Genomic DNA, 12,215 nt, shown 5'->3' with positions numbered 1-12,215 from the left:
CACCAATAAATACCATCAATAAATACCATCAACAGGAAAAAAGTCAAGATTTTTTAAGATGCTTTATTGAATTAAAATACAGCATATCTTCTGCACCCACAGACATAATCATAGTTGGTATATATATATATATAATATATAATATATATAATCTACAAAGCACATAGACACACCATTGACCCATTTAGCTCAACACAAACTATTCTTGCACAACTGCAACATGAGAGGGGTGGGTGGTGTTACAGGATAGGCTGGGAATGGAGTCCTGTCTCGTGACTAATGAACAGGGGTGTCCTCGTGGTCACGACGACCTCCATTCACTGGATCAGCAGCAGACGCTCGGCCGTGATCAAAACCAGAATACCAACATGTGTCTGGATCTGCAAATAAATGTAAAATAAAGATGCATCATCAGTTGGCAAAATCAAATGTTAACTTATTAACTTTAATGTATTATATTTGTATTTATTAGAGTAAGCTGGAAGAAAAATTAGACATTAGTTTTTAAGCAAAGACTGCCATCATAGTAGACAATGTTTTCTAACCCAAATAAAAGGCCGATCTTTCCACATAAAAGCCCTATATTCATAAGCAGGGGTGAGTGCTCTAAAAAGCAAGTTTTTACTCTAAAAAGCAAAGTGGTTCTTACCTGTAAACATTAAGAAAGGCCTTCAGGAGGAAGCGCTCTTGGTTCTTCTGCGTTTCATCTGGCTATTGTGGTATTTTTCAGCTATCTTCCTCTCGTGTCCAGCGGGGCAATGGCGATTGGTGTTCAGCTCGATCTCCTTCTTGGACCTGCCTTTGCCTCCCGCATGGCCCGGATATTCACGCAGATTGTAATAATCGTACTGGTCGTAATACGCTTCTTCGAAAGAAGCCTGTTTTTCTGTGTCTGTCGCCATTTGGAGACGGAACGCTGCAGCTCTTTACAGAGGGACCTCGAAGCGAGTAAACAGATGACGTAATTTTGTGTTTATATACACAAGGTCACGTGGTCACTTGCCGCTATTTTCAGGAAGTAGGGTGTTTTCAAACATGTCTGCTTCATAAGCCCTAAATATTCTGTTAATCATTTGTTAGTTTACTAATCTAGTCTAAACGTCAAGCCGGAAAATATCACTAGTTGACATTATTTTGACGTTAACTAGTGCAGGTTAAAATACTCATCTTGTCGTAAACATTAGGGCTAAACTGTTCTAGTCAACTTGCTGACACTTTTTTTTAAACCTTACTAGCTAATTAGTTCAGCTAAGTACTGTCAGCTACTCGACTAGTGTGCCTAGAAAGCTAACTAATTAGCTGGTAATCCTTAAACCGCTGACGGGTAGACGACTGTAAGTTAATAATATAGTTAGTGGGCATTTTAGGTTTAACTTTATTATATTTGTTAAAATGTTTAATAACGCTAGCCGACTCAAGCACTTTTGACAGTTCGGCTACTAGTTGACATGTAAACTGTGTGAAGCTGTGTGTAAACATGTAGGCTACTGTCAATCTGCTTTGCTGCTGTTACAACAAAATTACCCCTCTGAGGGACAATATAGAAAATGTATTTTCTATTCTATTTAGTTTTAAGCATGTTCATGCTTACATGAACTTGTTTAAATTGACACTGCTGGATTGGTCTACTGGTGTGTAAACTATTAGGAATTTTTGGACTACCAGTCCTTTGGCGGGTTAGTACGACTTTAGCTTTAATTAGTTGGATAAAGGTAAAGATAAATGGCAAAAAAAGCCATTTATAAGTGTTTTATTCGACTACAACAATGATATGTCACAACAGTATCACCAAATATCCAACTACTGCAGTGTTGAGAAATAGGAAAGCAAAGTTGGGCTTGATCTCGGGGATTCTGAATGAATTTCAGTTAAAGACATGTTTTTTTATTGATGCAAAAACCGAACAAAAGAACAATGAATACCAGGACCTCAGAGCAACAACAGCAACAAAAAAGATAGTTGTAGTGCTAAATGAGATTTGAAAATAAACTAGAGAAATAAAACATTTTGACACATTTTACCATTTTGACAGATCAAAAAAAGTTTTGACACAAGCACATATGCTGATGTTTTGATGATGCCCTCAGATCCCCGCCCCCAAAGCTGTATCACGTCCTGACGCTTTTTCACGTCGCAGCTCTGTCTTTACAGGCCGACTCGCTGCGTCTGTTTGCGTGTCTCCAGCTAGGCTACAGAGTGATGGCGGCGCCCGTCCTGAGAGTGTCCACCCCTAGGTGGGAAAGAATAGCTAGGCTTCTCGTTTGCCTCCTGGGCATCCTAATCTCTCTGTATGCTTTTCACGTCGAGAGGGAAAAGGGACGAGACCCGACTTATACGGCCTTGTGCGACGTCAGCAGCTCCATCAGCTGTTCAAAAGTGTTCAGCTCAAGGTAATTTGAATTGAGCAAAGAGCGCCTTCTGTCTGTGGCGCTCCATGAAGCCGCCTGCTGTTATGGCAATCTGGGAAGGGCTGCGTGGTTTTAATTGTCATATAGCCAAGGCTGCCCTGAACCCCGGGCTAACTCTTTAACAATTTAAATGCAGAATTGCTAAAAGCTCTTTAGTGACTAGAAAACCCTGTCTGAACCAAGTTAACTGCCTTTACTAGCATTAGCAGTCTAGCTTGGCGGAGCTAACTTTGCTAACCGTTAGCAGACTTCTGGGCGGCTTGCTATCACCGGAGACACGTCAAATAACTAATCTATGAGTTGAAGTTCGGCAGATGTATCAGACCCAACTGGTTTACACATGTGTAACGCCAGGTTTAGCACTGTAGCTGGTAGTTTGTACTGACGAGCTACGTTGTTGTGCACGTTTAGATATACTCAGCTGAAGAAAATGTGGATTTTCTTGTTAAGTTTTGTTATTGATGGATGTCTGTGTGCAGTTGTCGCTAGAATTCCTCCTGACATTTCCTGCTATCAGTACGATTAAAAGACAAACACTCACTCACAGGGACATTAAACACATCAACGGGGCAGTACTGGAATCAGATGTTACTGTGTTACGTACATCTGCAGCCACAACATGTTTTCTTTCAGGTATGAGTTGACTTTTCTCAAAATGTCACGTGCAATCTCTGCTTCAAGTTAAGATTACTGCATAAAGACCACTCAGGCAAAGGTGCTTAGCTGTCAGACAAGGTTTTGCTGTGGCAACTGATATGTAAATGAACGAAGACATCATTTATGAACAGGGGCGCAGATAGGATTTTCAAACTGGGGGGGACAAAGTACCAATGTACCTTCCCCCAAACACATACACACGTGCATGCACGTTAGAGCTGAGGAAAATAATCAAATAATCGATGCATCGGGATGCAGACATAAACGATTCTGCATCGTAGAAGAGTATGCCATAATCGATTATAGTGGAATGTATTTTTGTTTTTTTAATGGCGGCACCAGCTCAGCATCCAAAGCTGTCAGAGTGAGCGTCCTCCGCATTTACCAAGTATCGTTTTGCCTTTATGTGGTACAGCAGGGCTGAGCGCTGAAGTTGTAACCTGATACCGAACCGGAACCGATTCAGCCCGACTGGTTCTGTTGGATTTGGGCCGTGAATTAAGTTAATTTAGCGGGTTGTCGAGTGGCGCGCTCCGCTTGCTCGCACAGCAACTGAGAGAGCGACATTGTCTGTTCACACAAGAGAGAGGATCGGCAGACGCTCCTCCAAACACGCATTATTATTTTCATAATTTAATTATTATTTCAAGTGCTCAGTCAGACCGAGTGTTGTGATGTTGGGAGATCCGGTCTTGGGGAGGTGGCAGGGGAGAGTGACTGTGGCTGCAGCATAATCATCTTTTATTTAGGGACACAGAGAAGTTAAAAGGAGAGAAAAATAGAAGATAGAAGTTTTTGTTCCACTTTATTCTTTTTTTTCATGATTATAAACTGATGTTAAATTCAGCTTAAAGAGAAACTGGGAGGAAGCTTTGATTCATTTTAAGTTACAGGAGGTCTGTCTCCTATCTTCTCCTCAGAGACAGCATGGACATGAGGGTTAAAGGGTGAGGGTTACACAGGACAGGTTAGTGGAAACGTCTGTAGTTAGCTGGTTAGTGAAGGAGATACATCAGCTGGGTAATTTAATCCTAATCCAGCCCACAGCCTTCTGCTGGTGTTATTATCAGAAAGAAAAAAAACACACATCTTAAATATTATTGGAAGTTTAGAATTTGTTTTATGTTTTATTATTTTCTGCATCAAACAGAACTTGATTCGTTCTCAAACATTTCAGAAATGAACCACTGGGTTCAAATAAAATAACAAACTAAGTCATCCAGCTCTGACCTTCAGCTCTTGCTGGGTAGATTTGCGGCCGAGTGTGAAGCGGCTGGGATGAGGATCAGCACCTCCAAATCTGAGACCATGGTTCTCGACCGGAAAAGGGTGGCTTGCCACCTCCGGGTCGGGCGAGAGGTCCTACCTCAAGTGGAGGAGTTTAAGTATCTCGGGGTCTTGTTCACGAGTGAGGGTAGGAGGGATCGGGAGATCGACAGGCGGATTGGTTCGGCGTCTGCAGTGATGCGGACGCAGATCTGATCTGTCGTGGTGAAGAGGGAGCTGAGCCAGAAAGCCAGGCTCTCGATTCACCGGTCGATCTACGTCCCAATCCTCACCTATGGTCATGAGCTTTGGGTAATGACCGAAAGAACGAGATCGCGGATACAAGCGGCCGAAATGAGTTTCCTCCGTAGGGTGGCCGGGCTCAGCCTTAGAGATAGGGTGAGGAGCTCGGACATTCAGGAGGGACTCGGAGTAGGACCGCTGCTCCTCTTGATCGAAAGGAGTCAGTTGAGGTGGTTTGGGCATCTGGTCAGGATGCCTCCTGGACGCCTCCCTGGGGAGGTGTTTCGGGCATGTCCTGCCGGCAAGAGGCCCCCGGGTCGACCCAGGACACTTTGGAGAGGTTACATCTCCAATCTGGTCCGGGAACGCCTTGGGGTGCTGCCGGATGAGCTGTTGGAGGTGGCCGGGGAGAGGACGGGCTGGAGCTCCTTAGTTGGGATGCTGCCCCCGCGACCCGGACCCGGACAAGCGGAGGAAGACGACGACGACGACTAAGTCAAACATTTCATTTGGTGTTATTTCTGACACCCTTCACGGCATAAACATCTGACTCTAAAGCTGCTCAGAAACATTAAACACTCATATATGAACCCATTATGTATTTTATTCTTACATTATGTGTCCTTATTGGTTTTCAGTATTTTTTCAGATTTTGCGAGTTTTTGCAAAGCGTGTTTTTCTCAGCCTGAAGTGTGGTGTTGAATGAGAAAACAGATTGTTTTACTTTGTTAAATCTTCTTAAATGTTAAAAATGTTTTGTCCTAACCTGTTGTGAATGGAGAGCTTTTGAGGGACGGCAGGTTGTCAATTACGTTTTTAATAAAAAATAAAAAGCAATTATCTGACTTCTATTTATCGATGAAAACAAATCAATATGAAATAATCGTGATGCATCGGGATATCGAATCGAATTGAATCGTTTACCCAATAATCGTAATCGAATCGGGAGACAAGTGAAGATTCACACCTCTAACGCACGTACACAAACACAAACCATTGCAAGAGCCTTAACTAGAGCTCAGTCAGTTTGTGTTTACGTAATTTCCTCCAATGGTTTACAAAAAAACTAACACTATTATATACGTGTTAAGCTTGGTTTATGCTTGACGCATTCACTTTCCGCTTGGTGATGCGGCTCGTGGATGGAACGCGCTTCACAACTTGCAGCGTTTATGGTTCATGCGGCTTGTCTCTGCGGTGAGCCAATATTCTCCCAAACTGTAGGGGGCAGCATGGAGCTCTACAGCATGCATCCAACTCTACACCATAGTAGAAGTAGAAATTACTGTTGTTTACAACATGGCATTCCAGCATTTTTTAACAGCATCCTCATCTTTTCCGACAGTGCAAGCTATTTCTCTCCAAGAATTATTAACATGTTGATCACGGTGGTCTTTGAGAGCTGAATCATGCAAATGTCTGTATTTACGAACCTCTGCCATACTAGTTCTTGCCGGTCCGCCATGTTTCTCCGTGTCCGACCGTCCGTGTGGTTAGAAAATTTCCTAGGTGCGCGTTGCGGAAAGTTTGGGCCGTGCGGAGGCGCGGTGGAGGGGCGTGGTTGTTAAAATGACGCAATTTCGCCGCGCAGAGCCGTGCGAACCTCGCAGACGCGTCAAGCATAAACCAACCTTTAGAAGCCATTATGCAGTGGAACGCTGACAACAAAGCACTGCCTGATCAACACTATCCAATTCAGTCATTTGTTATTCACCCAATCGATTACTAACCAAAACCTCATGCTTTATGCAAAACATTAAATGAGTTTCAGCATACCAATCTTTACAGAAAACATAAAAGCCCTAAAAAACTGCACATAAAATATATTTAAAAATCAATATTCACTTGTCACTTAAAGCAGTGGTTCCCAAACTTTTCAGCTTCTGACCAACAGATGTTCCTTCTTATTTTTACATTATTTAGAAATTTTCATTATATTTGGAAAGTTTAAATATATAAAGCTCTTTTTAAATTTTATATTTTACCTTTTTTTATGAATATGTGGCACACTTTGACTTCCATATCTAACGCATCGGCATCTGCCCCTTTTTACGGCTTTTTTTTTTTTTACATTGTCGCTACGTTTGTCACGTTAGCGGTATTTTTACCATCATTTCTACATCCATCACGTCCGAAAGAAGGTTAAACCAACATCAAACCCAATGGTTGGAGCTTGTAAACTCCACACACCTTTCGTGCAGCACCAGCTGTCTGATGCTGCAGCAGCGTCAATCTTCCCGGCTGGATGAGTGAATTTCTTCATCAGTCAATATTCTGCTTCATAATCAGAGTCAGTCATGACCAGACAAAGTGATCAGTCAACAAAGACCAGACCTGCCGGCAATTATACGTTTTATCTCATATTTGCGCTCTTCATGCTGCGCGCATCTCCTCCTCTCTCCGACTGGGAGCGTCACGGCGGGAGGCGTTTTTCAAGCTCAAAAAACTCCAAAACTTTGCTCAGCCTGAAGATTGCACATCTCCACTATCTTCTGATGTAAAGTAGTAACTTCATGAGGGATCATATTTGTAGATGAGATTGTTAAAGTCAGCAATGAGGCTTTGGCGCTTTTAACGAGTAAGTCCCAACACTGACAACAACGTACTGAAACTAGAACCAACATGCATAAACAGACAGATCGGTTCCACCTACTTACACTGTTGGTCTTTTTTAAATACGCAGTAATTGTTGTCTTTTTCGCTTCATCCTGCATCCTAGCAGCAACCACTTTGGCGCCTCTGGAGTTAGTGTTTGTTTATGTCATGCTGCATTCAATGTAATTGGAAAAAGGAGCTTCAAGCGCTTATAACCTCCGATTTTGTCTTCTTTCTGGCCTTCGTGCGGGGGACGGATCGGGGCCAATCTGAATCTGGGGGGACAGATCCCCCCCGTCCCCCACCCTATCTGCGCACCTGTTTATGAAGTCTTAACAAACACATGCTCACCAACTCACTGGAATGCAAACTGTCTAGGACTCACTACGTTTCATAATTGAGTGAACTTTCTCACAACCTGATCGGCCTTGATTTTTAGGTTGTGAAATGTTAGCTCTGGGATTTTTCACACCAATTTATTTTACCGCAATGATAAATATTAAAGTTTATGAACACTTAGGGATGTGTATTGGTGAAATTCTGGCAATACAGTACTTATCACGACGATACTATGTCTCACGATTTATTGAACTCTGACCATTTCACTGTCCTAGGCACGTTGTGTACTAGAATATGATTTTAATAATAATAATACATTTTATCATCAATAATACATCGTGAGGAGCCAGTTGAGGTGGCTCGGCCATCTGGTCAGGATGCCTCCTGGACGCCTCCATGGTGAGGTTTTCCGGGTACGTCCAACCGGGAGGAGGCCTAAAGGTAGACCCAGGACACGGTGGAGGGACTATGTCTCTCACCTGGCCAGGGAACGTCTTGGGATTTCCCCCGGAGGAGCTGGCCCAAGTGGCTGGGGAGAGGGAAGTCTGGGCCTCTTGACTTAGGGTACTGCACCCTCGACCTGACTCCGCATAAGAGGATGAAAATGGACGGATGGACGGAATACATTTTATTTCACAATGAATCACACCAATAAAACACAATAAAACCAACAAATTAAAAACAACCAGCATAACGTCACCACTGGGTCATAATTACACTTACAATTACACAGGCAGCTTTAAATAAATGTGTTTTCAGCCTAGATTTAAAAAGCTGGAGAGACGTGATATTTCTAAGTTCAACTGGGAGGGAATTCCATAGAAAGGGTGCAGATCTGCTAAAAGCTTGTTTCCCCATTGTAGTAAGACGAGCAGGGGGATTATTATTTTAAGTGACTATTATTATAGTTTTTGAGTTATTTACTTTTGAATGGACTGACAGAAACTGGCTCTAATGCACTATTGAATGGCAATAATCAGACGTTTAACAACTTCTTTGAGAGCAAGAATAATGGAATGATAATTTGGTGATCAATAGTCTCCGTAGTGACGCAGATTGTGGCCCAGTTTAACAAATTTTTCTTTCTCCAAAAACACCCAAGTCAGAAGTTTTTTTTTAAATTATTTTAGTTCTGTATCGTAAATCTAATACTTGCCTGAAGCAATTTGCAAGCTTTATAGCAAACAATGCCTCCCTTTGCAAATTCCTCTAACTGCTAATAAAGAACAGAATGGGTAACTTCCTCAAAAGCAAAACCTGGAAATAATTCCTGGGAATAAACATTCTGATCTTGCATTGATTTTTTTAAAATTATTATTTATTTTACAGTCCCCCCCCCCCCCCCCCCCCACACACACACACACACACTTGTTTCTCTTTTCCAGCTCGTAGAGTTTTGACAGGTTTGTTTCTGAACGATCGTCTTTGCTCGTGTTTTTCTGCTTTAGGTGGGGTAGAGGATTTGGACTCTTGGGCTCAATATTTGGAAACGATAGTGCCCTGAACCAACCCAACAGTGTCTATGGGGTCCTCTTTTATGCCTTTCAGCTCCTACTAGGTAAGATGTGATGATCTCAGCCAAAGTAACGTGTCATTACAGAAAATTCAAACAGCTAATCCCAGCAGCTTTTTCCTCAAGTAACAAACACTCGCTTAGCTCTTGACCATCTTGTGTTGCAGCTATATTCAAGTACAGTCATATTCACAACTTTTAGATCTGTGAGAGCAGTTTAATATGAGCATTGTTGTCTGTATGTTGTTTTTTTAATTCACCATGAAGAGTTGTGAATATTTCTGTTTATATGTGACTCGTCTGAACTTGAATGTCTGCTCCTCCTTTGGTGGCATTCTTCTTCCCTCTCGGCTCGTAGATGGTGCTGCTGATTCACTTGTGCTGGTTTGACATGTTTGCCAGCAGGGTGGCCTGCAGGCCCGTGTGGCTACCTGGGCCGTGGCATGGAGCAAGAGGTCCTTTTTCCCACAGCAGCTATGACTCATTTGACTAAAACCACAGTAGCCCAGTTAGCCCAAACTGCCACAGAGAGCCACAATTTCCATTTTAAATGCCAGCAGTTACATTTATAACATAGGTTATTTTCAGGATATTAATCTGACGGACACTATCCCAAATATGCACAATAGGACATCTGCAACCAATGATGCCTTTCTCTATTTTTCCTGATTATTTGACAGGTTTATATTTCATCACTGCCGTTATCTATCAAACGGTGGCATTACCTCTCCCCTCTGCTCACTAAACCTCCCAATCTGAACAACCAATCAGAAGAGGCATGACTCAAACAGACAGAAAGTAAAGCTGAGTAGTTAAGGCTTGAATTGGCTGAATTACTTACACATGTGCAAGAATGAGTGTGCTGGTGAGTAATCAATGGAGCCCTAGTTCGCAGGCTGAGTTTATCTCCCCATCAGCACCAGTTTAAATTAAACATCTGGTTGGTGTTTTTTTTCCTCAATACTGAAGTTTCGTGATAACAGCATGAACACAGCCAAATTTCATTTAATTTTAACGAGGGAATTAAATGTCGTAATCCATGATTAAGGATCTTTTGATTAAACATTAAAAATGAAAAGTTTACTCTCCATAAACGTTATAATCTCTCATTTGTTTTTCCTCTATTAGCTGTGTGATCCAAAAAAAGACCTTTTGAGAGAGTAACCTACCTGTGCTGTGTGAGCTGCTCTGTGCACTGCAGACATAAATATCTGTTTGAAAGGCGATATTGTGGAACTGGCAGGAAGCGTAAAATAAATTAACTTTTGTTTTTTTACTTTTTGTTAAACCAAACAGCAAATTCTTTGGATTTTTCAGATTTTCTTTGATGTTGATTTTTTATTTTTATTTATTTATTTATTTATTTCCACCTAATGTGGCGGCTAACATGACCAGTCTGCTGAGCGGACTCAAGATGCTTGTGTGTGTGTTTCTTTTTTAAACTCTGCTAAGCTTTAGTTTGTGTTTCTTGCCATTAGGAATGACTGTCAGTGCAATGGCCGCCCTTTTTCTCATGATGACGTCCATCTTGTCAGTGGTGGGCTCACTCTACCTGGGCTACATCCTCTACTTTGTCCTGGAGGACGTTTGCATCATCTGCATCACCACATACGCGTTGAACTTCATTCTCTTTATTCTCAACTACAAGCGACTGGTTTACTTGAACGAGGCCTGGAAGCAGCAGCTTGAGGCCAAGCAGGACTAAGCTGCCGAGAATGGCAGGAAAATTATACCAACGACAACAAAACAAAAAGAACGTGACCTCTGAACATTTGACTTGCCACCAGGAGACCTTGCTTCCAAACAATGTTTATTCTGCTGTGTGTTAAAAAAAATGAAGAAAATAACATAAATGTGGGGCCTGACATCTCAATAATGATTGCAAACACTGAAGGATTTGTAAATGAAAGATGATTCCCCCCCCCTTATTTTGTCTCCTTGTTTAACCTTTTACTTTGGGGCCGTGTGTGTGTGTGTGCGTGTGTGTGTGTGTGTTTCCCATGCGAGCTGAAGCAAAACGGATTGCAGGACAGAGGAAGAAACGGATCATTTAAAGTGGTGTACTTGAAATTGTAAAACTTTTTATTGCTGCACTAAAACTCTGAGCTAAATATTCTAAAATTAGACAAAAAGAACCCCACGCATTTGGTTACCGGACAGTTTGCAGAAAAGTCTATAAGGCAGGATGGGTAGGGGGATACTGAAAACATCTAGTATTCATTTTGATATTTTTTCTCCATGTTTACACTTTGTAGTTTTTATTTTTTTGACAAGGACCACTAAAATGAACATGGGACAATGTGAGATATTGTGTGTAGATCAGATTTGTCTTTTTTATTTCTTTGCAATTCTGTAAATAGCTGCTGAGCAATATTTCAGGCTAGATTGTGATTTAGTGTCGACACAATGATTAAAACAGAAATGTAAACAACTGTGGAAGACGAGGTGATCGTGTGATTGGCTGAGTCTTGAGGATGTGTTCTTCTGTTCCAACGTTCTGGTTTGATCTAAGTGGATTTAATTTCTTTTCACAGAGTTTGCATAAAGTCACCCCTCATGTTTGTCTGTTTGTGTGTGTGTGTTGTGTGTGAAATGCATTCCTGACCACCACACACGTGGAATCCATTGAGACTTCTGTGCCTAAAGGAGTGTTAAGGTGAATTAAATAAGTGTATTTGGGTGGGTAGAGTGGGTAATGTCTACACAATTTTATAATTTCCTCATTGTTTTATCGTTTCAGGGGCATGGCTTTATTTTTATGATCACAATTTTGTAAATAAAGATACCAGTGAAGTGTTTCTCCCTGTCTGAAATGGTCTCATGAGGTAGCAAAAGGCTGCTACACTGTGATTGTCTGCTCCAGGAGCAGAAGGCCCCGGTGGATGAGGCATCTCATCCTGTGGTTACACTAACACTCATCAGGCTTTTGCATGTGATGTCCACTGAACAGTAGCAGCGATCTGATCCAGCTGAGTTACAGTTCATCTTCAGGGTGTGAATAAAACATAAAAAACAATTTTTTTTTCTGGTTTGTTGACACAAACCGCACAAGTGAGATCTGCTATAAAAGTCATTGTATTTTTGTTGAAAAATGTCCATGTCCATTGTGTCACATCCAGAATCAGGCCAATCTAAACCAGTGTAAGGGGAAAACATGCTGCTTCTAGAGGAGGATAGTCTTTACATTCATAATT

General features: G+C 41.7%; 1 protein-coding gene and 1 non-coding gene across 2 annotated transcripts; one reads left to right on the top strand and one right to left on the bottom strand.

Annotated features, from left to right (window-relative positions):
* Positions 1 to 43: 43 nt before the first annotated feature.
* Positions 44 to 682, bottom strand: LOC129152241 (uncharacterized). The gene is made up of 2 exons (XR_011521835.1): positions 650 to 682; positions 44 to 380 (listed from the first exon to the last, which is right to left on the bottom strand). It is a non-coding gene; the product is annotated as an uncharacterized protein (transcript).
* A 1,440-nt stretch (positions 683 to 2,122) lies between these two features.
* On the top strand, positions 2,123 to 10,983 carry vkorc1l1 (vitamin K epoxide reductase complex, subunit 1-like 1). The gene is made up of 3 exons (XM_015961805.3): positions 2,123 to 2,390; positions 8,957 to 9,066; positions 10,500 to 10,983. The coding sequence occupies exons 1-3, from the start codon at positions 2,200 to 2,202 to the stop codon at positions 10,724 to 10,726; spliced, it is 528 nt and encodes a 175-aa protein (XP_015817291.1). The 5' UTR covers positions 2,123 to 2,199; the 3' UTR covers positions 10,727 to 10,983.
* Positions 10,984 to 12,215: the final 1,232 nt, after the last annotated feature.

Source organism: Nothobranchius furzeri, chromosome 10, assembly GCF_043380555.1.
Source record: "Nothobranchius furzeri strain GRZ-AD chromosome 10, NfurGRZ-RIMD1, whole genome shotgun sequence".
Classification (NCBI taxonomy): Eukaryota; Metazoa; Chordata; class Actinopteri; order Cyprinodontiformes; family Nothobranchiidae; genus Nothobranchius; species Nothobranchius furzeri.
The sequence above is the reverse complement of the archived record's forward strand: the minus strand, read 5'-3'. Positions and strand labels throughout refer to the sequence as shown.